Here is a 24,903-nt window from a genome sequence, read left to right as displayed (position 1 = left end):
AGGAAGGGAGGAAGGCCAACATCTCCCAGTCCCATGTTCAAGTCCAGCTCTGCCGCTCACTAGCTGGGTGTGGCTGCTCTGAGCCTCAGTTTCCTTGTCTGGAAATTGGGCACAATCATAACCACACTGTGGGTCTGTGAGGATCCACGAGTTAATGCAAATGACTCCCACCTGAGCCCATCAGCATGGGCTCCTCTCCGTGGTCCTTATTCATTGATGAGGACAACCATCACCCAGAGGGCCCTCCTGGGCTTGCCCCCTCGGCACAGGCCTGAGTTCACCTGTTTGCCCTCCTCATCCTCGTCCTCATCGTCATTGGAGCTGCTGATGCCTGCATCCTCCAGCCTGTAATCGAACACCAGGCCCTCCTCCGGGAAGTGCAGGGTCAGCTGCAGGGACCAGAAGAAAACAAGGCTGTGAGGCCTGGGAGTTTGTGTGGCTGCCTGTCCCGGGGGGCCTAGGCCCCATGGACAGCCCCAGAACCCCCAGCGTTCTGGGACCTGGGAGCCCAGCCTGGGGGCTGCCGCCTCTCACGTTTTCTATCTTCATCTTGATCCTGAGCCAGTGGCTGAAGCTGATGCGGCTGGCGCTGTCCCCTGTGGCACCCACACTCCAGATCAGGGAGAAGATGAACCAGGGCTCAATCAGCTCTGGGATGCGACTCAGCTTTTCTGGGGGTATCTTCCTGAGGCCCTGGGGACAGTGGGGACCGCGTCAGGCCCAGGCCAGAACAGAGCTGAGCAGCCCAAGGAAGTGGGGTTGGGGGGCATCTTTGGGCCTCTGCTGCATGGTCTGGTGTGTCTGTAGCAGACAGGTTGGGGTGACCCCATGACCCATGTGAGCCAATCTGAATTGTTCTTCCAGAAAGCTGGGCTTGGGGCTCAGCACCCTCAGGTGCCCTGGCACAGGGAGCAGGGATAGGAAGGAGCAGGGCCCCGGCCCCCCTTGCTCAGAGCTGTACCTCTTTTGGCAGGAAGGGCTTGAAGAAGCAGTCTAGCAGCTTGAGGAGACTCAGGGTCAAGTTGCTGTTGGTTGAGGTGATCACCTCCCTTACTGAGTGCCGGATGAATGTGATGGATCCCTACAGGGGACGAGCACCTGGCTCTTGTGGCTGGTGGCCACAGCGCCCCATTGCCCCACCTGGGCTGGGCACACAGTGGCCTCGCTCACCTCCAGGAAGCGGATGAAGAGAAACTTGAACTGCTCCTCATAGGGCTTGAATAAGGCAGGGAGCCTCCTTAGCCAGCACTCGACAAAAGGCATGAGCCCCAGGATGCTGGGTTCCAGGTACACCATGCCACAGCGGGACACTGTGGCTGGGGAGGCCACAGCCAGGTCCTGCACCTCGAACATCATGGTCATTGACTGGCATGGGGAGGAACTGTGTGAGTGGGCAGGCTGCCAGTTCCTAGGGCTGGGAAAAGGGCTGCAGAACTGCTGGGCGGGGGGGGGGGTGTGTGTGTGTGTGTGACCATCCTGTAACTGTGGGCAAGCTGTGGGGCAGGCCGTGGAGGGGCCTCAGGAACCCTCAGTCCTCAGGTGACAACATAGCTCTCCCTAGGGCTGGGAGGAGAACCGAAGTCAGAAGCTTCCTGACTGCTCTCTGGCCAGCCTAGGACCAGGGCATTCTGGGGTCCCTGGAGCCCTGGAACAATGTGAGAAGAGCTGTGGGCCATGCTCCAGAACTTCTGGGAGCTCTCAGGAGGGCTCAAGGGATCGGCTCCATGTAGCTATCACAAACTGCTCTAACACCAGGTGACATGAGAACAGCACCTCACACACCAGGCGGGTGGCCCTGGGGCCAGGTGTGTACAGCCTGTCTCCTGACTCCTGGCACGTTGCTAGGATGTCTGACCCAGACTGGGCCCACATGGCTACAAGTGGGCCTGGGAGGCACAAGGCAGAGTCAGTGGAGAGCGGTGGGTGGTCATCCAGACTGAGGCCCAGCTCATCCCAGAATGTGGGCTGCAGAAGGGCCACGCGGGGCAGCTGCCCCGACACAGCTGAGGTGTAGGAGCTTGGGGATGCCCTGGGAGGCAGCTGTGGCCCTGAGAGGGAGGGGGATGAGCCTGGCCAGCATACTGCGGCCCCCGGGGCTACTCAGCTGCCAAGGAGAGCTGGGAAGACGGACAGGCAAGTGTACCTCGGTGAGCTTGATGATCTCCCCGGAACTGAGGCACAGCTTCTTGTTGTCGTCCAGCACCGTGTTCATGTTCTCTATCCAGACGGCGTCCACCGGCCCGTCAAACATGTACCACTTCTTGTTGGTGTTGGAGGCGATGGCCCCCGCCCGGATGAGGGAGGGGAAAATCCCATCTGTCCTGCAGCCACCAGGAGGAGGGAGATGGGGCAGGCAGCAGACCCAGATGGCTCCCAGGGAAACCTGGCCGCTGGTCTGGCCCTGCTCTGCGGGGGTCTTTCTCTTTGATATCTTCATTCATTTAAAAACAACAATGGGGAAAATGGGACTTTTCAGTGTAGCATGGGGCTATAAAAATGTGCGTTTATATTCCTTCTCTGCTGAATCATCACTAAGGTTAAATTAAAGGAAGATAAAAGATGGTATCCTGGGGAAGAGAAGGAAGTGGGGGAGGAGGCACCAGCAGAAATGGAGGCCCATCCAGTTCTGGGAGATGGGAGGAAAAGGAGATGGGGAAAATGACCTTGCAGGAAGGCAAGGGATGGGTCGTGAGCGGTATCCAGGTCCTGTCACATAACCCGGGAAGGCTCACGCTTCAGAGGCCTGGGAAAGTGGTGGGTAGGGGGACATCTTTCTGGTCTGATCCCCAGGCCCCCCAACCACCCACGCAAGAGCCTGGAGTGGGTGTGGATGAGACCCTTCACCAGCAACGGGGAAGCAGGCCGGAGTCATGTTTGGAAAGATGGGTGACTGTCCCACTCCAGTGCCCACACCCCCCTGGGTTTCCAGAACCCTGGAGCCAAGCAGAACCCTCCGCAGAGACTGGAGACTTCCTGAGAGAAACAGAGTGACCCCAGAGAAAAGCCTCCCAAAGACGTTTGGAGGGTCTTCCCCTAGTTGCTCTTCTCCAGCTCAGAGCACTTTCCCTGACATGCATGTGTCTGTGTGGGGGTGGGGGACCTGAGAGGGACTTCTAGCCATGAGAGCAGGCAATCTTTACTGAGAATTCGGCATGTGTCATACTGTCTAGACATCTTCCCTAGGTCAAGCTCATTTTCTCTTTCCCAGCACCATGGTGCCATTGTTATGCCCACTTCGCAGATGACAGCACCAAGGCCAGGGAGGGAGGAAGGTCACTCAGCAAGGAAGTGCAGTGGTGAGTGGAGTCCCAGGCATTTGGACTCCAGAGCCTGAGCTCCTGAGCTCCCAATGGACTAGGGGAGAGAGGCCCATAGCTCACAGCCCCCAGAGGTCTGGGCTCAGGGTGGTCCCTGGAGAGAGGTTGGGACCACTCACCACTCATGGGTAAGCAGGTCAAATTCTCCATACAGCTGGCCCATTGTGATGGACTTGGGGTTCAGCACGTAGTAACTGACGGCCTCATACGTGCCACCACTGATGGACGGCTGTCCTTTCAGCGACGTCATGGCAGCTGCCAAGACTCTGTAACACTGGGGAGACAGCCACCCAAGAGTGAGCCTCCTGGCTCCCCAGAGCACAGGGTTGCAGTGGGCTGCAGGCCACAGAGGGCAGGCAGGGCATTCTAGAGGCCACAGAGGTACAAATGGGGACTAAGACCCCAGCCGAGAACCCAACCCACACACCACCCCCGCCCGGGAGACTATCTGGGTCGTGAATTGCCTGGCTTGGCTCCACTTACATTGCTCTTGCCAGAACCTGTGGGCCCGACGAGCATGAGGCCATGCCGCACCACCGTGGTCTCATAGAGCTGGATACACTTGGTCAGGAAGCCTAGAGGGACATGGCAGTGGCACTCAGGGCGCAGAACATGGGCTCGGGTCCTGGCTCTGCCACTAGCTTGCTGTGCAACCTCAGGTGGGTCACCCTGAGCCTCAGTCTCCTCATCTAGAAAATGCAGCTGGCAATATACCTAGGGGCAGGTGAAGCCCTGAGCACAGGGACAGGCAAAGAGGAAGCACTCTGCTAATGGCGGCCATGATTTCCACCATGATTGATTCCCTAAAACCCGTTGGTCAGGTGTCCATCTGGCATGGGCCTGCTCAGTGTCACAAGCCCCAGAAGCAACTCCAGCCCCCAAATCCTCTGCCAGGCCTACAGAAAGCACCGCCCTGAGGAAATGGCAGCTGATACATGGCAAAACCCCAGGGACAGAATCGCAGCATCAGCAGCTGCAACTGATCAAGACCAGAGCTGTAGGGCTAGCTGCCCGTTGTAGGCAGAGGGCCAGGCCCACACAGGTAGGGACTGAATGTCTCACTTTGGCCCAACAGTGTATTGGGGAGGTGGCAGGGGGAGCTGTAGCCCTGCATGTCTGGGAGGCCATGCCAATGGGACAAGGTCCAGTTACCCAGTGATAGCTAATCGGGCCCAGGGCCACGAGGGAGAGATTTTGAGGCTTCCCTCAACAACCCCGCTGGGACCTGGTGGGCAGGAAGTGGCCTCAGAGTTCAATGGGGAATGAAGGACAGGGGAGGGCTTGGGGGACAGACCCTGCAGCCTGAACACATCAGGCCCCAGAGGAGGGTCCTGTATAGCCAGGGTGGCCACATGGCCAGGTGTGACTTCCTGGAGGAACGCCCCCGCACCGCATAAAGGATTGGCAGGGAGGGTCCTGGAGGAGAGGAAAGGTCCTCTAGGCTAGGGACGGTGAGACCAGAGCTCAAGGGGCACGGCCACGCAGTGGCTGCATGGAGACCCCCAGCTTCTATCAGGGAAGAGGATTAGGGTCAGAGGGAGACTGAGGGTGCCCTCCCCCAGGGTGCTCCCATCTGTGTGGTAGCCCTTGTAACAGGTTAGTTCAAGAAAGGCCCAAACGCTCCTCAGCCCAGTGACACCTGGGCTTATTCCAGTGACCTCCTGGTGTATTCCAGGAGGAGTGTGGGCAAGTGCAAGATGGGAGCAACAAGCTTTGTTCCAAAAGAGGACAGTGGGCGTTGGGTGTCGTGGGGCAGGGCTCACCATTTCCCCCAGTGACGGCATCAAACCCCACTGCTGCCCCAGGCAGGTAAGGGTGGGGTAAAGGACAGCCTCTGTCGGGGAGGAGCAAGGCCCAACAGGGGCCCGAGTCCTGTGACTGCTCCCCACAAAAGGAGGGGGCTAAGAAGGGGTCTCGGGCTGGTGACAGGATCTGCTTCCCCAATGAAAAGTAATCAGCACAATGAACGTTGGTCTCTGCCCCCGGTTCCTGATGCAGAGCTCCTCAAACCATTGTAAAGAGAATGCTAGGACAATCTTCCTTTCTAACACTTAGGCTTTGACCCTGGTTCCTGACGCAGAGCTCCTTTGTCATTTCCTGAGTGCTAGGAATGTCCTTTGTTCTAATGAGGCACCTCGTGGTGGCAGGCTTCTGGGAACAGGCTGGTCACCAGGAAGACCAAACCATGGTTAGATGCTTAGAATTGTCAGGCTCACTCCCCCATTCTCCAGAGGAGGGAAAGGGGCTGGGAGTGGATAATAATTGATAATAATAATAATTTATCATGCCTACATGATGAAGGCTCCATAAAAACCCCCCAAGAATGGGGTTTGGAGAGCCTCCTGCTAGATGAACGCATCCATGTGCTGGGAGGAGCAGACCTCAGCCCACGTCTCTCTTCATCTGGCTGTTCATCTGTATCCTTTCTTGTATCCTTTATTACAGAATAAGTAGCAAATGTGTTTCCCTGAGTTCTGTGAGCCGTTCTAGCGAATGATCAAACCTAAGGAGGAGGTTGTGGGAACCTCGGTCGGTAGCCAAGCTGCTGAAAAGTTGTGGGTAACGTGGGGACCCACTACTTGTGACTGCTTGTGACTTGTGCTTCTGGTTAGTGCTAGAACTGAGCTGAATTGTGGGACAGCCAGTGGAGAACTGGTGTGGGAGAACTGGTTGGTGTGGGAAAACTCCCACGTCGAGTGACACAGGCATGAGTGGGAGAGAGGACTTTCTCCTAGACATCGGTCACCTGCCCTATTCCGGGGACTGCATGGCGAGAGCCCCAGCCTGCCATAACACTCGGCCGGGTGTGAGTGACCCTGGGGCAACACTGCCCATCTCTGCACCCCTGCCCTGGATCCCAGGGAGGCCACTCAGGGATGGTGGGGGAAGCTCACCGTCCGCATCCTTAAGGTTGCTGTTCTCGCAGGCCTGGCGAATGGCCTTGTCCAGGATGCCATAGTCTGTCTCCTCCTCCTTGACGGTGGGGAACAGGTCCAATACGATCCCGGAGAAGAGCTTGAGGTCCTCCTGCAGGAACTTGGGTACATTCACGTCTCGGATGGCCCGGAGGCATATCAGCTCCTGCAGCAGAGCAGGGGGAGCCTTCAGGGGACCCGGGTCAGACATGCCTCCGCTCCCTCTGGAGACCTCCCACGGCCCAGATCCTTGCACTTCTCTGGACGGAGCTCACCTCACTCATGCTGGGGTTTTCTCGCTTGAGGTTCCCCGCGGCCGAGATCACAGTCTTCACAGCTCTCATCCCGAAGTCATAGTGATCCTGTTATTGCCGCACAGGAGGGGCAGGTGGGCCCTATGCCTTCGGTGGGGGAGGGAGCTGCCTGGCACACTCTGCCTCCCCGCCTGGTACCTGGCCCTCACCCAGCTGGAAGTTGCAAGGTCACACCCCCTGCAAGCCCCAGCCTGAGCCAGGTGCCCTCGACTGTAGGCCTCCGGCACCTTCTCCTTACCGTCCCAGGGGTTCTCTCCCTTCTCCGGCCTCCCTAGTCTGCAGCCCCTGCCTGCTTCTGCTTGACTCTTGGCCCCTGAGGGTGAGGACTCTACGTGGGTCTGACCCTGGCAGAGTCCTGTGGTCCCAGCACTGCACCAGGGGCAGGAATGTACTTGGGTTTCTTCAAAACATGACAGAAGGAGTTCCCATGGGTGCCACAGCTGGGTTGGCCCCAAGGGCCTTTGGGTTTCCTTCTAACATTCTCTTTTGGCCACACCACTGTAGCTTTTCCCTTCTTTGTTGCTGGTTCTGTTTCCATGACGTAGCATTTTTTATCATTTTCCCCCTATGGGGCCAGACCATGAGAGCTACATCTGGACCTGACCAGCATATTTCCCGGAAGTCTTGGACTTGGAGCAGGATGAAGTGACTGGGCTAGTCTTGCCACTTAAGATTCTGCACTTCCAGAACCATGTGCGTACAGTTAACAGGGAAGGCAGCGTTTTTGAAAGTGGATGGTGAGAAAGAAGGCGTGCGGAGGTGTGGGCATCCAGGCTGTGCTGTGTGGACAGCCGCTGTTTCTCCCAGTAACAGACCACATCTCCTCCAGCCCAGGGGCTTGGGGGGCCCCAGCTAGCCAGAGTCAGCCTGGATTCCTCCTGGCCACAGTGATTGGTGTTCATGCAGGAGCAGGTCACCCAGAGAAAGCCCATTAGGATGACTTTTTCTAGAACTATGAAGAAAGAGGAACTAAGCTGGTAGCGTGTAAGCCCAGAGCTGGCTCATCTCTGCCACCGCAGAGGGGGGCCTGCCTGAGAAGGGAGCCAAACAGGGAAGCTTAGCCAGCAGGGCTGGGGTCTGTGCCAGTGGCTGGTGCCCCTGGAAGCTGGGCTCAGCACACTGAGTGGAAGGCCCATGGTGCCAGGGGGCTGCTGTCCTGCTCTAGCCCCATAAGACCCAGCGTACTTGCTCCTAAGCCTTGGGTTGTGTGGCTCTCAGTTTCCTAACGCTTGAGCCAACTAGCCCTCAGCTGAGAAGTGGGGATGTAATTCCTATGTTATGGGGCTCACAGAGGGCAGATGGCGGCTCTCACACTCTGTAACTTGGTGAGGGCAGGGCCTCACCTGTGAGCTGAGCTGCTCGGAAGACAGCTTGAAGGTGGTTGTGATCTTCTTGGCCAGCACATTGGCCTCGCTGAAGCCGAAGGAGTAGAGGGAGATCTCTGCGATCATGGCATAATCCGGAACCATCATGGCCACCGGTCGGAAGAGCGCCTGGGGCACGGGGCACCCATGTGACGTGTGAACGGAGAGGCAGGCCTCCCCTCCCAGAGTCCTGCCCACTCTCTGGACCTCTCGGTGCTTGGTGGTCCTCAGCCCCCAGAAGATAGGCTCACTGCCCTCCTGCCCCACAGATGCTTGGATCCCCTCTGCACCTCAGCCGCCATAGCCGAGGCTGCTTATCCTCCCCCATGGCTGGACAGCTCTGTCATTAGAAATGGGTCCTTGGTCCTTTGTGTTGACCTGAACCCGTCCCCTGACTTCTGCCAAGCCGGAGGACAAGCCTGGGGCCTCCTCTCCATGGCTGAGGGGTGGGTCTCAGGAACCCCGGGCGGGAGGGGTGCCCCGGAGAGCCCTTGCATAGCGCTCCAGCACATCTAAGGCCACAGCCCCATGCTTTCCTGTACCCTGGGAAGCCTCTTGGGCTGCCCTGTGCCAGCACTCGCCTTCAGGTTATCAGGCAGCTCGGTGCGGCCGGCGTAGCCTGGGTTCATGGTGATAAACACAGCGCAGGATGGCACAAGTGGGATCTCGACGCCTTCAAACATGAAGCGTTCCACCTACAGGGGAACGGGGTTGGCTCACCCTGCCTCCTCTCTGGATGGGCCCCCTTGTCCCTGCGGATGCCCTGTCCTGGCTATAGCCACTCAGCCCAGGAGAGAAGGTGCGCTCCTCTCTCAGGATCTGGCCTAAGACCTTGGGTCCTGGTGGGCACTGGTGGCCTCCAAGGTCCTGGCTCCCTGAGGTCTTCACACAACTCCTGCTACCCCCACCATACCCCCAATTCTAGACACTGGTTCTCCTATACTTGGGCAATCTAGATCAGCTCTGACTAGGATCCAGAGCCCTACTGGGATGGGGCTGGGCTCCTCCCAGCCTCCCAGCTCCAGTCGCTAGGAGGAGACCTCTAGTCACTCTGAATGATGCTAGAGGAAGGACAGTAGGTTGGGGCTTTCCATAAGGGTCAGGATGTGGGAGGGATCCCTTTATCCACCACAGCCTGGCCTGAAAGTTGCCCCCAGAGTGGGGCAGGCATGTGGGGCTCCCTGACTGGCTACAAATGTCCCTCAGGGACAGTTCCACGAGGGGGGAGTGGGGCTGCCCATCCCCTGCGAGACAAAAGAGGTTGGGCTCAGGGAAGGCCTGAATGCCTAGCTTTTGATGCCGCGGGTATGGGGAGCCTGTGGCAGCATGGGCATGCTGGGGACAGATGAAGTGATACTCACCCGCTGTTGCTGAGCCTTCTGAATGGTGGTGATCTGCTGTGCCACCACCGAGAGCACCTCAATATCGATGCGGTTGAACTCATCGAAGCAAGCCCAGGCCCCGGCACTAAGTGCGGTCAGGACAACGCGGGGATAGGAGTTCTGAGCCCACCTGACACCTCCAAGGGCCCCCTATGACTCTGCTGGGAGGAAGCCTCCAATGGCCCTCTTGGCCAGCTCAGTCATATTCCCACCCCCACCCCCCCACCCCAGTGCCCACCAGGGGCCGAGCCTTTGATTTCTCTTATTTCATCCTGTCCCCTCCACCATCCTAGGAGGCTCCTCTCAGGTGGCATCAGCCTTCCTGCCCTGCCCCATGCCACTCTCATGGGCATCCTCACCTGGCCAGGCCCTTGAAGAACTTGCCCATGGCCATGAAGTCGAGCTGGTCAGAGCAGTTGAACACCACAGTCTGGATGGCCAAGGCCTTGCCCAGGTCTTTGGTAGTCTCAGTCTTCCCTGTGCCAGCCGGGCCAGCTGGGGCTCCCCCAAACTTGAGGTGCAGAGCCCCAGTCAGAGTCAGGTAGCATCTGCAGGAGCGAGAGGTAAGCAGAGACCACACTCCTTCCGCAGGGTTCCCCGAGACTTAGGAGTGGTTCACTTTATAAAGGGGTTGCCTGTTCTTTCCCCCAAGCCAATTCCTCTGGTACCCTGAAAAGCAGCTGTGACTGATGAAATCAGTAAAGCTCATACCCTCTAGATGCTTCCAGAGTGCTACATGTGTGCTTAAAAGCTTTACACCTTGGCTCATGAAATTCTCATAACCACCCTGAGGAGGCTGCAGGGGAAACTGGGGAACAGAGCGGGGAGTCAGCTGTCCCAGGTTGCCCAGCAGAGGGTCAGAACTGGTTTTGAACCTGAAGCCCGTGCTCCTCACCCTGCATTGTTTTAATAGACTGGCCCAGCATGGACTCCCTGGGCCTTGTGGCCCCCAGACTCTCGGGCCAGTCAGAGCTGGAGGGAAGGCACCAGAGTAGAAGCGTACGTGGGGAGAGGGCAGCTCACCGGTCGGTCAGGGGCGTGATCACAAGCCTCCCGCTGTTGCCGAGGTACTCATAGCCGTACGTGAACTCAGCATTCACAGCCCGGATATACAGGTTGTTATTTGTCCAGTAGTACCTGGCATTGCAGGGAGACATGTTCCCAGACCATGCGGACCACGGGCCGCTGGGTAGGACATGCGGCCCAGGAAAGGTGGAGAAGGAAAGCAGCAAGGTGCCCCGCCCAAAGCTTGTCCCAGGGCCTACTGGAGACCGACTCTCCAGCCTGCGCTGGCCTTGGACGTGACTGTGCCAGGGGCCCCTGCATCCTCACCTCAGCTGCGAGATCCACTCGAAGTCGTTCACGCTGACTATGTTCTCCTGGATCAGCTTGCTCACCACATCCTTGGCGTGGACCTCAATGACAATTAGCGCTGACAGCACAGCCCGCTGCATGCGGGACAGCTTTCCCCGCACCAGGGCCACCAGGTCACTGAGCTGTAGGAGCGGGGGGACGCTGTCAGATATTGGTGTGGTCGAGCTGGGTAGGCTTCCTCTCCCGTGCACTGATGGTGTGCTTCCCCCAGGAACAATCTCTCTGTCCTGGGAGCAGCTGGTGGTCTAGGATGGGAATGGGGTGTGGGACGAGGCATGGGGAGGGCAGGCAGGGCGCTGGCCACGTGGGAAGTCTGGCAGGAAACCAAATAAAACCGGAGCCACATGCACGGCCCCTGTAGCATGCGGAGACCTGGGAGCCTTCAGGGGGCCGGGAGCTGGAGCCTGGCAAGGAGCTCGAGGAAGGAGCATGGTGAGGAGCCGGGGGCACAGAGGCCCACAGAGGGGGCAGGGAGAGCCCACCACACAGTGCCGGAGGCCCCAGCGTGTGGCTCCCTCACTGACCACTGGCAGAGGGGCACCTGCCTGGCCTCAGAGCTCTCCTCAGACCACCAGACCCTCTCATGGGTGGCAGGTTGTGAGACACTCACTTCAGGGTCCAAACACCTGAGTGTTTGGCTCTTTGGCTCTAAGTCCAAACACCTTCCAGGATCAACAAAGGGAAGTCCCCCAGAGGAAGCAGTTTTTCCCAGGGTGTGGGGTGGCTGGAGGGCCACAGAAGGAGACTCCCTGGGCTCCTACCTGCCGGGCCAGCTTGGGGAACAGCTGGTCACTGAGGTTCCCAGCCTTCAGAGCCTCTGCCACCTCCATGGTCCAGTAGGTCTGGCACCCGGCAATGGTCACCTGGCCAGGCCACTTTAGAACCCACTGGGTCCTGGGCATCTAGACAGATAATAGGTAGAACTGATCCAGGGGCGGCTAGCCCTGCCTGTGCATTCTTTTTTGCTTAAACTTTGTCTGTGTTTCTGGGCCCAAGTAGTGAATTCCACCTCAGAAGCAGAGAAGCCATTAAGCTCTGGGCCTCTTGGAATGGGGCCAAGTCCTCACTTCCTCAGCAGAGACCTTGAAGTGGAGGCATGGGAGCCTAGGATTGGGGAACACAGTCCTGGGTTCAAATCCTGCCTGCCACTTTGAAATCATACACCTTTGGGCAGAAAACATCTCTGAACTAATCCACAGGGAGCTGCGTATGTGAACTCAGCATGGACTCAGTCCATGACCATGGACTGAGAAAGGTGATGTGGGGGAGGCCCTGGGCCAGGCAGGCTCACAGCGAGGACGTAAAACACAACCACAGTAGCCAGTCATTCCAGGGGCACGTCTCAGTTTTTGGACCATTTTCCGATTCCTCCTCCAGCAGCCCCAGGGACCACCTGCCCCCAGAGAACCCCCGGCTGACTAAGAGCTCCAGCGGTCAAGGCAGAGTCCGAGGATGAGGCAGACAGGCAGGCGGGCAGGCGACCCTGTGAGGGAGCGGTGGGTCACCGAGGCTGTGCTGGGACAGGTGGCATGGCTCACCGTGGGGTAGGCCTTGATGGCTCTCTCGATGATGTCCCGCACGCTGGCCCTCATGCTGCGCTCCACCTCCCGCAGCCAGTCCTCCACGTTGCTGGACGGGTAGATGGAGAAGGACAGCTGCACCTCTTCACCCTCGGCCGAGAACATGTGTGTGATCTCCAGGTCCTTCTGGAATTGCAGCTGCGGGCAGGGGAGGAGTGAGAGCGGCCTTACCCCCTGTGTGCCCAGAGGCCCCGTCTGCCCCAGCCCTGGGGCTGGCCCTGCCCTCTCCACTGTGTCCCCCGACTGCATATGGGGTTTGCCTTGTCCACAGCTGCGGCCCAGCCCAGTTGGGGAAGGAGGCTAAGCCTGCCTTGCCTGTCCCCCTCCCCCAAAGATCTGTGTGGCCTTCCTTGTAGACAAAGAGAGGATGAGGGGACTCAGGAACATCCACTTCCTGGCTTCCTGGGTTTCTCGGCCCAGTCGGCACCTCAGGACTCTACGGAGCTGGGTGGGGGTTCTACAGGTGCCCTTCCTCCCAATGGCCCTGGATGTCTCCAAGGGCCAGGAATCTCACGGGCCACCTCAGTTCCTGCTAAAAGGACTTGGGGCCAGAAAAGAGCTCTCCTCCCTGGGAAGGTGCCCCAGAGCTCCCAGACCTGAACCCCAGGCCCTGTTACCCACCCGGGCAATGTTCTCGAAGCACTTGCGCAGGTGGGGCTGCACGGCTGTGGGGTCCTTTGTCTGGGACAGAATCTCGAGTAGTTCATCGTCTGACAGGAAGTAGAATCTGCCAGGGGCACAGGGAGGGGTGAAGGAGTGGGTCAGACACCCTCACGCCCCAGCCCCACGGGCAAGCACTGACAGTGGGCATGGGCCAGGCGGTGCCCACCTGGGGAAGGCGCCCCGCTTGGTCTCCAAGTAGTCGCTGAGGCCCTTCTGCACCATGTCCAGCAGCTTGTTGCAGTCCCGCAGGCTCTCCAGCAGCCTCTGGTCAGAGCACACACTGATTACCTGCACGGCCCAGGCCAGAGAGTGGAAGTGAGCACGGTCAGACTGGGAGGCAGCAAGGTGGGCTCAGAGGGCACCCGCACTGCCCAGAGACCCCAGTAGGACCTGGGAAGGAGAGAGGGCAGGAAAATGGCCCTGAGCCAGGGCCCACATCCATCACCCCTGTCAATCCACAGAAAATAGTCTATGGTAAAAAAATAAAAATAAAAAATACTAGGATTAGGGGCACCAGGGTGGTTTAGTCAGTTAAGCGTCTGCCTTTGGCTCAGGTCATGATTCCGGGGTCCTGAGATAGAGCCCCGTGTCAGGCTCCCTGCTCAGCGGAGAGCCTGCTTTTTCCTCTCCCTCTCCCTCTGTCCCTTCCACCTGCTCATGTTCCCTCTTTCTCTCTAATAAATAAAAAAGATCTTTAAAAAAAAAAAAAAAAAAAAAAGAACTAGGGTTAAACAAAGCCAAGGAATTTTATTTGTTGTGGGACTTGTCAGAGTCTTTAAAATCCTAATGTAGGGGGCACCTGGGTGGCTCAGTCAACTGAACGTCCAACTCTTGGTTTCAGCTCAGGTCATGATTTCTGGGATCAAGCCCTGCCTCAGGGTCCACGCCCAGCATGGAGTCGGCTTCAGATTCTTTTTTCCCTTTTCCCTCTGTCCCTCCCCGAGACACGTTCTCTCTAAATATATAATAAAAGAAGTAAGTACAATCCCTAACATCCTAATAATGTAGGGACACCTGGGTGGCTCAGCTGGTTAAGCGTCAGACTCTTGGTTTCAGCTCAGGTCACGATCTCAGGCTTGTGAGACCGAGCCCCGTGTCGGGCTCCACGCTCGGTGCAGAGTCTGCTTGTCCCTCTCCCTCTCTCCTCCTCCCCTCCTTGCTCTCTCTTCCATATAAATAAATAAAATCTTTTTAAAAAAATTTTAATGGAGACTAAATCTTAAAAGGGAAAACTGACTACCGTGTTTCTGAGGAATCTCTCTCAAGACTGGGGAGTCCCCTCAAAGGGACACGGGCCTCGGACTTGTCCTTCAGTCTTGCTTGTTCAGGGAGAGGAGAGGCCAGGAGGCTGCCAACAATGTGACTGGGGGTCTCGGCGGTCCCCAGCACCCCCTCCCGGCCCCACGCGAGCTCGCCTCACGGTTCTCGTAGGCGTTCTTCATGATCTTCCTCCAGATCCGCTCCATCGTCTGGTAGCGCTTGCTCTCCACAGGCAACTGCCGATTGATGTCCTCCGAGCTGAAGATGGGCTCCAAGTAGAGCCAGGCCCGCTGACAGTTCAGCCACTCCTCCAGCACCTCCTGGGCAGGGCAGGGACCATCAGCGCCTGGGGTCCACATTAGGTCCTGGTGACCTGGAGATCTCACCAGACCATGGAGTGCTGGGCAGAGCCCTGGACAGCAGAGCCAGTGTCCACGGAGGGGGGGGGGGGTGATTTCCACGTGACCCTGCCAGCCACGGCTCCAGGGATCCAAGGCTACACAGAGGCCCTGGCTTCTAGAGAAGCCCGAATGCCCCCAGGACCCCTGAGCCTCCAACAGACCCAGCCGAGCCGCTCTTCCCTACGAGAAAACCACCCTCACACCAGCGAGTGCTGCAGTCACAGAGGAGAGCCCAGTGCAAGGAGACCAAACCAGTCCTCTTTCCTGGGAGGACTTTTGGGTCCGTGATCCCAGGAGTCTCTGAGGTGTACTGGGATTTGAGCTCGAGATCCCTAAAAGACTCTCTGAACCTCAGTCCAAGAGCAAGATACCTCCAAAACCAGCCGCTTTCTCCTTCTACCTTCAAACTCCTCTCTATGCATTTTTCTCTTTTCCCATCAGTGCAAACTCTTCATTCATTCATTCATTCCCTCCCTCGAGTGATGTGTACTTCAGCCAGTTCCGTTCCAGGCCCGGGCTACGCCCATGTGGGCATCCAGAAAAACAGGGAAGCAGGATGTGGTTCCTGCACTTAAGGGGCCCACAGCCCACGAAATAGCCAGCTCTGCCCCTAGTCATTAAGGGCCCAGCATATGTGATGGACTTTGTAAGAGGTACCAAGGGCCACCTTGCTGGTAGATGAGGGAAAGTCAGTGAGGGCTGCTGGACGCTGAGCCTTGGAGATGGCAGGAAGAGATGGAACTCCAGGGGTAGGGGGCAGTGTGAGCAAAGGCAGAGACCCAGGGACAATGCTGACCAAGTCAAACATCTCTGGGTGATCCAAGGAGCATACACATAAGCCCTCCTCACTTGGCTGCTGGCCTTTACTGGAGGTTCCTCAGCAGCTCCCAGAAAGGCCCCAGGGAAGGGACTGTAAGAAACACACCAGTAGGCCTAACCTCAGGATAATCCTCCAAGGCTCAACAGACAGCCGTCAAGAGGGGCAGTACCCAGTGCCCAGGCCCCTTCAACCCGCGCCAGCTTCACGTAAGAGAGAAATGAGAGGCTCAGAGCAGAGCAGACAGCCCTGAGGAGCCTCAGGGCCTTGCCGTATCCAGCCCAGAAATTTCTGAGACTGGAGGTCCTAGTGGTCCCAAGACCGAGTATCTCCTGCCCTTCCCCAGCTGCAGCACTGGACCACACACAACCCCACCCTCACATCCAGAATCACTTCCTCCGGTAGCCAAGTCTCAGAGATGGAGAGCCTCACCCTTGACGCTCTGCCCTGCAGGAGGGGCCTTCCAGAGATGGAGGAGCCCACAGACCTGGGTGAGGCACCCCCCCTTCGACCCTTAAAGGGCACCGCCCACCCAGACACCTTAAAGGGCTGCCTATGTGAAGGATGGGGAGGAGTATGTGAGGACAGCAAGGGCCCACCTGGGTCAGCTTCAACTTGTTCTCCCAGGAGTTGATGCGCTGCTCGAAGGGCTTCTTGTAGGGCGAGAAAGACATGCTCTGCGTCATGACAATGTGGTCGTCAAGCAGCTGCGAGGCCTCGTCCGGGCTCTTGAGGATATAGGTGTCTGTCTCCTTGTACGGCAGCACATTGAACAGGATGGTTGACCACTCCTTCTCCATCTTGTCCAGTGCCTAGTGTTGGGGGGGGGCAAGTCAAGGCGGGGTCCTGGGAAGGTGCTGGCCCATGTGCTGTATGACCAGCACTGGACAGGGAAGAGCAGGCTCTGCACAGCCATGACTACGGCTGTCCGGCAAATACTTCCCAGTGGTCTGGCCACCAAATCCCCCGTGGGACCTTGTCTGAATTCAAGGTTGGCTGGTACTCATCACACGTGCTGCCCATGAACAGCATACACACCTACGCTGGGAGGCAACTGAGGTGCTGGTTAGAAGCTCTGGTTCCAGTTCGAGCCCTTACTGGCTATGTCACACGGGACAGTTGCTGAACCTCTCTGAGCCTTAATTTATTCATCTGTTAAATGAGGGTAATACTATCAGCTCCTCCCTGGGCCAACTGAGTAATGACAGGGATGGTGAACATTGCACCAAGCACTTTACATCCATGACTAACCCACTGAACAGAATGCACCTCAACCCCCGAGCCTGGGGAATGACCCCAGGGATGGGGCCCAGTAGTGTCCGCCTCCCAGGCCGTGGGGCTGGGTGGGTCCCCTGGAGGCCACACACCTGCTCAATGGCGTACTCCTTGCCAGCCACCTCAGCCACCTTGCTGATACTCTCGATGTGGTCCTGCAGGTTCATCTCGAGGCAGCGAGCGAAGGTCAGGTTGGCCTTGGGCCTGACGTTAATGTTGATCTCATTGGACAGCACCTCCCAGTGGCGGTTCCGCATGCCAGGGTTGCGCAGCCCCTGGATCAGCGGGATGTAGGGCTTGAACTCCTCGATGCGGGCCCTGATGTCTAAGGCCACGTCCTGGCAGGCTGCCGGGGCGGGACAGGCAGGTGTGAGAGGCGGCCAGCTCAGGCAAGGAAAGAGGAGACAGGCTGGCTTGGCTGCTTACCTGGTATGTCCTTGAACTGCTTCACACACTTGTGCATGGTCTTGAAGGACTCGATGACGTTCTTCTCCAGCTGCTCGGCATCGATGGCCGACAGGGGGTCATTCATCCAACTCTCCGACCAGCGCAGCCAGTCAGAGGCCGTGGTCCAAAGGTCCAGGTAGGGCTGGAACTCCTTCACCATCCGGGAGAGTTTGTCGTACTGTGGGGACAGAGCAATCAGGGCTGTCCGGGAGTGCTTCCCGGGCTCTCTGCACACTCACTGCTCCTTCTTGGGCCGGGTCCTCTCCCATTCCTTGCTCCTGGATGCCGTTCCTGCTCCTGTCCCCATGAGCCCTGGCCTGGCCTCCCTTCCCCCACCGCACATGGGCTCCGGGTAGCTCTGCGAGGCCTCCTGCCTGATTCCAGCCAGTCTCCTCGCCTGGAGGGCTGGGACTAGGGAGTTGTTCTGCAGCCTGCTCAGTCCCACCCTTCAAATTCAGGGCCCTGCCAGCCAGAAGCTAGGTTCAGATATGGCCACGAATGCCACGGGATCTTCCTCAAGCTGTGGGGCTTAGAGGGCGGCGTCCCCCGAGGAGGCCTACATTAGTGACGGGCAAGCCGAAGATGCGCTCCCGGTTATTGTAGAGCATGGCCAGCTGCTGGCAGTCCTTCAGCTGCTTCTTGACCCGCCGCACCTCATTGGCAATCTCGTGCGCTCGTGCAATCTCCACGTGCGTGGAGAAGCCAGCCACCACCAGCTGTGGGCCAAGGAGCACGGGGTCAGACGCCTCCAGGGCCCCAACACCTCCCCATTCTGAGGGCATTTTCTTCTCCTGGAGTAAGTGGGTTCCTGGCCAATCACAGGCATGCTGATTGTCCCTTTGACATAGCAAGGTCAGAGGGCGACCCAGCATCCTTAACACTGTGCCCATTTTTTCACCTATCGGGGCTCCGAGGACACCATGGAAGAGCTGGGACCCTTTGTAACCCTGAATTTTCTGGAGCTTGCTGCCCAGGCACCCCCAGCCATTTGTTCATCCACCCACCAGTTCACCCACCAAACATCCCCACAGCCCTTGCTGCATGCCTGAAGCCAGGCCTGGCCCCAGAGCGCATGGTGGGGAGTGAGGTGTAGTGGAGCCCTGAACCAGCCCCACCTGCAGCCCTTCCAGCTTCTCCTGGAAGTTGTTCTGATCCATAATCTGGATTTTGTGGAACTTCTCCTCATCTTCTGTGTGCTGCTGCTGTACCATCTCTATCTGCCCAAGGATCTTAGAAGGCCAGTTGCTGGCAGCCCACCTGGAGAGGATGGGGTGGGCATTGGGTGGGGGGGGTCGCAGATGAAATCATGGGGTGGCCTGGCCAGGCAGGGGCACCCAGGGTGAGGGGGAGATTGGGGGAATCCAGGCGGCAGCTGGAACCAGTCACAGCCAAGCAACCAGGAAGTGGAAGTGAGCTGGAGGCAGCCCCTGCCACCATCAGGGTCAGGATGTGGGCCTGCCTGGCTGGGGAGGCCGTCCCTCCCTGCGGTCTGGGAGCTGTGGTGGGCATCCAGGGAGATGCTGGCCCATGGTGCCCAGTGCAATGACGGGGCAAGACAGGGAACAATGTCGGAAATGAGAGAGGTAATGCTAGACTCCCCCCACTTACATTCCGGGGTCTGGAGGTGCCTCACCTCCCATTAGGCAAAGCAGTGGCCTGTGGTCTGCACTTCCATGGTGACCAACAAGGCCACCAGGCCAGCATCCTTCATATCAGACTGACTCCCTTTGCTGGCTAATGGGGGGACTCTGTAGAATTTGGGGATTCTGCCTGCATCTGGCCTAGGAATGCTGACCCTAGGGGAGGTCCAGCCTGAGTACCAGGATGCCCTGTAAAGCCAGTGCCTTGGGGCTCTTGGCAGGGATCCCAGGAGACAGCGCCAACCTCTTCCAGGCCTCAACATTCTGAAGGCCCCCCAGGCCTGTGAGGCAGAGTGGGCAAGGGGTTCTGGAGGCCTCGGCAAGGCAGTCCCAACCTAAGGCTGTTTCTCAGAAGGCTCTTGAGCTGGGTGGGGACAAGTGCTGCTCCCCACTGATCACCAGGATAGCTTTGTCTGCTCTCCATGCTCCCAAGAATCCCAAAGGGCCCCTCCCACAAAGGGGATTCCAGGCCTGTGTGAACATGTGTGTGTCAGGCTGACAATGTTTTAGAGAATGGAGACAGGGTTAGGGGGCAGCAGGGGCCCTAGATCAAGAGGCTCCTGTGATTTCCTTCTGCACCACCAACCACCTGGCCCTGGCCCGTGTGGAGCCACGGTCTCAGACATCTTGGGTGACATTTCTGGTGTGAACACACAGCCATGTGTCATGTGTCACAGCACCTCTTTGACCCCCACTCTGGGAGGGGGACCAAGTTCCCACTCACTTGTCGTTGAAATCCTCTGTGCTGAGGTTGTAAAAGAATTCGTCCATGACCTGGTAGTCATCCATGACCTTCACAATCCGCTCCTGCACGGACAGGTGGTAATGACAGCTGCATGTGTGGGACCTCCAAAGGGGCTGAGCACTAAGGAAAGGTGGCTCTCTTCCACAGAGGGAGGACTGGGGTGAGGGAAGAGGCGCAGGATCCACGGCCAGCACTGGGCTCAGGGCTCCAAAGGCCAAGGCTGCCACACCTCCCACTGCCAGGCCCCGTCCTATACCTCCCACACTCCTGGCCTCCCAGATAGCATGGCTCTGAACTTCCACCATGCACCCAGTCTTGTAACCTCCCAAGCCCCTTATCCTCTGTGTCTCCCTCTCCTCTAGCTTCCTGGCTCCTCATCTCCCAGCCGCTGTCTGTCCCTAGGCCCAGCCCCCGGTCCCCCTTATACCCATCTCACCTCTAGCCCCACCAGCTTATCAGGGATGCCCTTCATCCACTCGCGAAGTTCAGCCAGCTCCTCGATGCTGTTAGGCTTCTCATAGATCTTGCGGCTGATACTGCGAAACTCCTCACAGATCTGGCGAGGGGCGGAGGGCACTAGCGAGGCCGTGTACCCGCCCTGTCCTTTCCTGGGGCCTGCTCCTCCTTCTTGGATCCCAGTGTCTCCTGACAGGTAACCGCCCCCACCCTACCACATCCTGCAGCTGACTTGCTGGGGAGCTGAGGCCTCCCTAGCTTCCTGCGCCCAGCCAACACACGCATGGGACTTCTAAGCCTACCGGCACACCCCCCGTTCCATGAACTGGCCCATCTTTGGGAGAGATTCCCAGGTCTTTCCAAGTCTAGGGAAAGAGATAGTAGCCCCTATTTCCTTAGACCTTCCATATGGGACAGCTCCCCTTAAACAGGCTGGGGGTCAAGGCAGATTCTTCCATTGGCCTGGGCATCTGCAGACAGCCCTCACCCTCCCTAGGGACACCTTCCTTATTCATGGGAGCTCACCGAGGATTCGAGAGTGAATGCATGTCAGTGGCTGGGCACTTACACTGTCCACCTCCTTGTGCAGGTTCTTGGCCAGGATGTCCAGCATGGAAGTGGCCAGGGCCTTGCGCTTCTTGGACAGGCTCTGCTTGACGTTCTCGACATTGATGTAGAAGGGCCCAATGATGATACTGCTGGGCAGCGAGTTGTCCAGGATCTCTTTTTCCTGAAGGTGGGTGAGCACCACCTCCCGTACTTCCGAGGCTGTCGGGCAATGCGTCTGGTAGTCTCTGTGGACGGTGGACACACACGAGGGGCAGAGGGTGTAAGTGGGTGGCCAGGGGTCACACCGACACCCAGACGCCCTCAGATGTACACACGCACTTGAGGAAGGTGGCAATGTCGTTGTTGTTCAGCTCCAAATACTTTTGGTACTCCCTAGCGTAAGCCTGCAGTGGGATCATGGCCTTGCGCACAGCATTGGCTATGATGGCCCGCAGCTCCTCCACCAGTGGCTCGTGGAGCCCCACGGACTCCAGTAGGGGGTCGCCGCTGATAAAGATGTCCTCCATCACCAGCTGCAGAACCAAAGGCAGGGGGAAGAGCTGGATGAGCCACAGGGCTCAGGCAGAGGGGTTAGAGATGGGATCCGAAGCCAGAGCAGGCAGAAGTGTGGCCAATCACAGGCAGCGCGGTGGGGGCTGTGCGCAGCAGTGTGACCAATCACAGACAGCGTGGGGAGGGTCGGAGCAGCAGCGTGACCAATCACAGACGGCGTGGTGGGAATCAAGGCAGCAGTGTGACCAATCACAGACAGCGCAGTGGGGGTCAGGGGCAGCTGTGTGGCTAGTCATAGACAGTGTGGGGAGGGTATGGAAGAGGGTTTGCTGTGGTGTCTGCCAGCACCCTGTGGACTAAGATAGGGCTGAAGTCCCCGGAGCCCCACCCAAGGGCGGTGTCTTCCTCTACCCGGGCCTGACTCGGTGCAGAGCCCAGGAAAGGAGCAGACAAGGCCACTGGGTCACTGATGGCTCTGGCTACCCAGTAAGGAAGACAAGAGGGGACTAGTTCCAGGAGCTCTTGGGCCGGGAGGAGTGAGATGTAACCGGGTGTGTGATGAGTGGAGACTTCTGGCAAGAGGTCCTGAGTGTGACAGTCAGTCTTTGTCCACATCTTAGCTGGAGAGAGAGGCAGGGAGCTGGGTGGGATCAAGAGAGTGGAATCGGGGCCAGAACAGCTGTGGCAGGGGTGGAGAATGAGCCCGGTTCGAGTCGCAGGTCTGACACTTGGTCGTTCTGTGCCCTCTTGGGGCATGACAAAATGGGGATGCTAAGGGTTCCCAGCACAGCTTGTGGTGAGGATTAAGGGAGTCCTTCTAACATTGAAGGTCTGAGCACTCTGCTGGCCAGGCAGGAGGCCTGAAATCAAGTAGAACTGCCCTAATCCCATTGGCCTGTGGCTGGGTAGCCCCAAGCAGCCAAGCCAGCAGATGCCTTGGGCCTTGAGCTGTGGCCTACCTTCTCCAGCTGGGGCACCGCATGCGTGGACAGGATGCCCTTGTCAAAGAGGTTGAGCAGAGATGTCTCAAAATTCTCCAGTGGTGTGCTGTAGTGCACCCCTGAGCTATCCAGCACCAGGTCCACAATGAAGAGGGGATTTTTCCGGGGCCTGTCGGGTGATAGGCTGACTGTGGGTAGGCGCCCAAGGAGGCCTGTGTGCAGCATATCTAGCCCTCTGCCCTCCCTGCCAGCCCAATGGTTCTCAAGCTTCTCCATGCATGAAAATTGTCTCCTCCCTCCTTCTAGAAATCTCTAAGTTACCGGAAAAACACAGAGCAGCCAAAGATTAATCCATCTCTGCCACTTGCCCAGAGGTCCACAGGTACCGGGAAGAGGGAGGACCACCACCAGGCGGTCCTGAGGTCATCAGGGCAGGCCAGCCAGACCCTGGGTCCTTGCGGCACCCACGCTCTCCCCGGGAGGGCACCATCTTTGACTTCAGATGCCCACTACACGCCAGCAACCCTCAAGCTTCCCAGCCAGTCCTCCCTGCTGCACTCTGGATTGCCATCCATCACCCACCTGCCTTTATGGGCATCTCAAACACAGCTCCCCTCAGGGCTCGGTGCTAGCGGTGGACCACAGGAGTCAGCCTGTCTCCTCCCCTCCCCTCCTCCCACTTCCCCTCCTCTTGCTGCCAGGCCCATAGCACTGCCACTCAGGCACTACCCCAAATCTGCACCCCTCCCGAGTCCCAATCACATCATCCTTTTTCTAGACAATGGCAGAAAACTTGGTCTGACTTGCCTTCTGCCTCACTTGTTCCCACAAATCCAGAGCTTTGTTTAATGAGGGTGTAACTCCCCTCTAATGGCTGCTGAACACACTTAGAATAAATCTAGCCCCCGACTGTGACCCCAAGAGGTTCTTTGATCTGGCCTGTCCCTGCGACCTCTCCCATATTGTCCTGACCAGCCCTCCCCCACTCCAGCCATAGCTGCTGGCCCTTCCACCCTTGACAGCCCTAAGGTCTTCCTCCCCTCCGAGCCTCTGCCTGTGCTGGGCCTTCAGCCCAGTGCCTCCCCCTCACATCTCCTTGGCTGCTTTCCTCTCAATCTCAGGTCTTGACTTAGAGGACCCTGACCCCCTGGCAGAGTCCCCTGTCCCACCCTGGTCTGTCACAGCCCGTGCAAACATTGGCAGTGACCATCTATTGATTCACTGGCTTGCTGCCTGTCCCCCATGAGAGCAGGAATCCTGCCTCTCTGCTTCCGCTAGAGCTCCACCTGGTCCATGGCAAGTGCTCAAAGAATATTTCTTTTGACTGAGTAACTCAGGGACTGATGGAGAAAATGAAGGCCACCTAGAGATGTGCAAGTCAGAGCTGGTGGGACAATCCCTGGCCACCAGGGCCAGGGCCGGGCTCTCCCTGCCATCCAAGACCTGGCGGTGCTGGGCACCCTGGTCCCGGCTGCCCCATTCCCCCCACCCCTGCCTGTCTGGCCACCCAGTGCCTGCGCTCGGCCAGCCCCACCTGTAGGGGCTGTTGATGAGGTCGTCACCCCAGACCATGTGGTCGGGGCAGTCCAGCACGCTGCAGCAGGCGTCGCTGATGAACTGCGAGAAACTGGCCAGCGAGTCCTGCACCAGGAAGCGCAGCGTGTCCTGCAGCATGTACTTGAGCAGCTCCATGAGCTTGCGCAGTTTCGACATGAGGTACACCTCCCAGCTGGTTTCATAGAGGTTGTACCAGCCCTTGCTCATGTCCCGCAGGCTGCTCCGCATGGCCACCTTGAGCGTGCTGATCCAGCTGTCCTTCAGGAACATCTGCACCTGGAATGGCCATGGGCGGCATCAGGTGGGGGCCCCTGGGAACCTTCTGCCCACAGCCACCACACTCAGGGACCCTAGACACCAGGGTGCTGGGGCAGCCTCAGGACCCAGATGGCCAGGGAAGGACCTCCCGCAGCCCCAACTGACTGCCGAGCCCCACAACCAACACCCTCCCGTGATCCTGGGGACCAGAGCTCCTCTAGGGGAAGGAGGGCGGAGGGGCAGCAGAAGCAGGGCTTTTCCCCCAGCTAAGGGAGAGACAGAGAGATGGAGACACAGCCAATGAGCAGAGACACACACGGAGTGAAACAGGAACGGGGAGCTTTTTTCCTGGAGTACCTGGTGATGGTCTCCCACAAGGCTATACCCTTCTTCCTTCACACCCCCATCCTTAGCAGCTATGTGGACTTCCTGTTATCCTTTCTAAGACAAGGGGTCTGCTTCAGAAGCTGCCAGGGTTGGATGGAAAGTGACCGGAAAGGGAGCCTACCCTGGGTCTCCTCTCTTCTCCTCTCTGGGATGAGCCATCCCCCTGGGCAACCCCCACCCTCCCACAAGGTCTAGGTTTAAAAACAGGAGCTCACAGCCTCACTGCTGGCCATTCAGCTCCAAGGCTCCAGCCTGCGTGTGGCCCTCCAAGCCCCGGATGCCCACACACCTGTGAGAAGGTCTGGGACTGAATCTGCTCGAACTCCTCCAGGCGGCTGTACTTGGAGAGGTTTGAGTGGAACAGGGACATGCCCATCACCTTGTTGCATTCAGCCCGCACCTTGCTGAGGGCCATGATGACCTCTGGCCGTGTAAGCAGGGACACAAAGGTGAAGTCTTCCTTCTGCTCCCGGAAGGGGTAGTTGGGAACACTCACCAGCCCTGCAAGGGTAGGGGCGGAGGGCAGGGTCAGATTGGCCTGGGACACACCAAGGATTAGGAGGGATCTACAGGTAGAGATGGAGAGATACAACTCCTGTCTCCTTCCAAAGAGACACCCACCCTCCAAAAGAGATACCCACCCCAGACCCCTCTCTTCCCATAGCCTGCCAACGCAGCCCTGCAGCTTCGCACTCTGGGGTAAGTGGATCCCCTCCAGGCCCCTCTGCGTCCCTGACCCATTTGAAGT

General features: G+C 58.2%; 1 protein-coding gene across 5 annotated transcripts in view; it reads right to left on the bottom strand.

The window, feature by feature from the left end:
- Nucleotides 1–24,903, bottom strand: part of DNAH1 (dynein axonemal heavy chain 1) — a 75,583-nt gene that overhangs the window by 24,500 nt on the left and 26,180 nt on the right. For all 5 annotated transcript variants that reach the window (XR_009350730.1, XM_059161083.1, XM_059161082.1 and 2 more), the window contains 32 exons: nucleotides 24,445–24,656; nucleotides 23,488–23,786; nucleotides 21,972–22,122; nucleotides 20,839–21,032; nucleotides 20,519–20,744; nucleotides 19,931–20,050; nucleotides 19,474–19,556; nucleotides 18,225–18,366; nucleotides 17,670–17,825; nucleotides 17,089–17,287; nucleotides 16,755–17,008; nucleotides 15,987–16,199; nucleotides 14,325–14,489; nucleotides 13,076–13,197; nucleotides 12,868–12,973; nucleotides 12,205–12,384; nucleotides 11,428–11,568; nucleotides 10,625–10,788; nucleotides 10,316–10,429; nucleotides 9,652–9,840; nucleotides 9,272–9,377; nucleotides 8,492–8,605; nucleotides 7,890–8,039; nucleotides 6,508–6,594; nucleotides 6,212–6,398; nucleotides 3,801–3,892; nucleotides 3,437–3,591; nucleotides 2,144–2,321; nucleotides 1,171–1,365; nucleotides 962–1,081; nucleotides 535–693; nucleotides 282–389 (listed from right to left, as the gene is read on the bottom strand). Coding sequence is in view for 4 of the 5 variants with exons in the window: in XM_059161083.1 (XP_059017066.1) it covers nucleotides 282–389; nucleotides 535–693; nucleotides 962–1,081; nucleotides 1,171–1,365; nucleotides 2,144–2,321; nucleotides 3,437–3,591; nucleotides 3,801–3,892; nucleotides 6,212–6,398; nucleotides 6,508–6,594; nucleotides 7,890–8,039; nucleotides 8,492–8,605; nucleotides 9,272–9,377; nucleotides 9,652–9,840; nucleotides 10,316–10,429; nucleotides 10,625–10,788; nucleotides 11,428–11,568; nucleotides 12,205–12,384; nucleotides 12,868–12,973; nucleotides 13,076–13,197; nucleotides 14,325–14,489; nucleotides 15,987–16,199; nucleotides 16,755–17,008; nucleotides 17,089–17,287; nucleotides 17,670–17,825; nucleotides 18,225–18,366; nucleotides 19,474–19,556; nucleotides 19,931–20,050; nucleotides 20,519–20,744; nucleotides 20,839–21,032; nucleotides 21,972–22,122; nucleotides 23,488–23,786; nucleotides 24,445–24,656 (5,081 nt within the window). In the remaining variant the exon portion in view is untranslated. The remainder of the gene's footprint in view (nucleotides 1–281; nucleotides 390–534; nucleotides 694–961; nucleotides 1,082–1,170; nucleotides 1,366–2,143; nucleotides 2,322–3,436; nucleotides 3,592–3,800; nucleotides 3,893–6,211; nucleotides 6,399–6,507; nucleotides 6,595–7,889; nucleotides 8,040–8,491; nucleotides 8,606–9,271; nucleotides 9,378–9,651; nucleotides 9,841–10,315; nucleotides 10,430–10,624; nucleotides 10,789–11,427; nucleotides 11,569–12,204; nucleotides 12,385–12,867; nucleotides 12,974–13,075; nucleotides 13,198–14,324; nucleotides 14,490–15,986; nucleotides 16,200–16,754; nucleotides 17,009–17,088; nucleotides 17,288–17,669; nucleotides 17,826–18,224; nucleotides 18,367–19,473; nucleotides 19,557–19,930; nucleotides 20,051–20,518; nucleotides 20,745–20,838; nucleotides 21,033–21,971; nucleotides 22,123–23,487; nucleotides 23,787–24,444; nucleotides 24,657–24,903) is intronic.

This window comes from Mustela lutreola, chromosome 2, assembly GCF_030435805.1.
Source record: "Mustela lutreola isolate mMusLut2 chromosome 2, mMusLut2.pri, whole genome shotgun sequence".
Lineage (NCBI taxonomy): Eukaryota > Metazoa > Chordata > Mammalia > Carnivora > Mustelidae > Mustela > Mustela lutreola.
The sequence above is the reverse complement of the archived record's forward strand: the minus strand, read 5'-3'. Positions and strand labels throughout refer to the sequence as shown.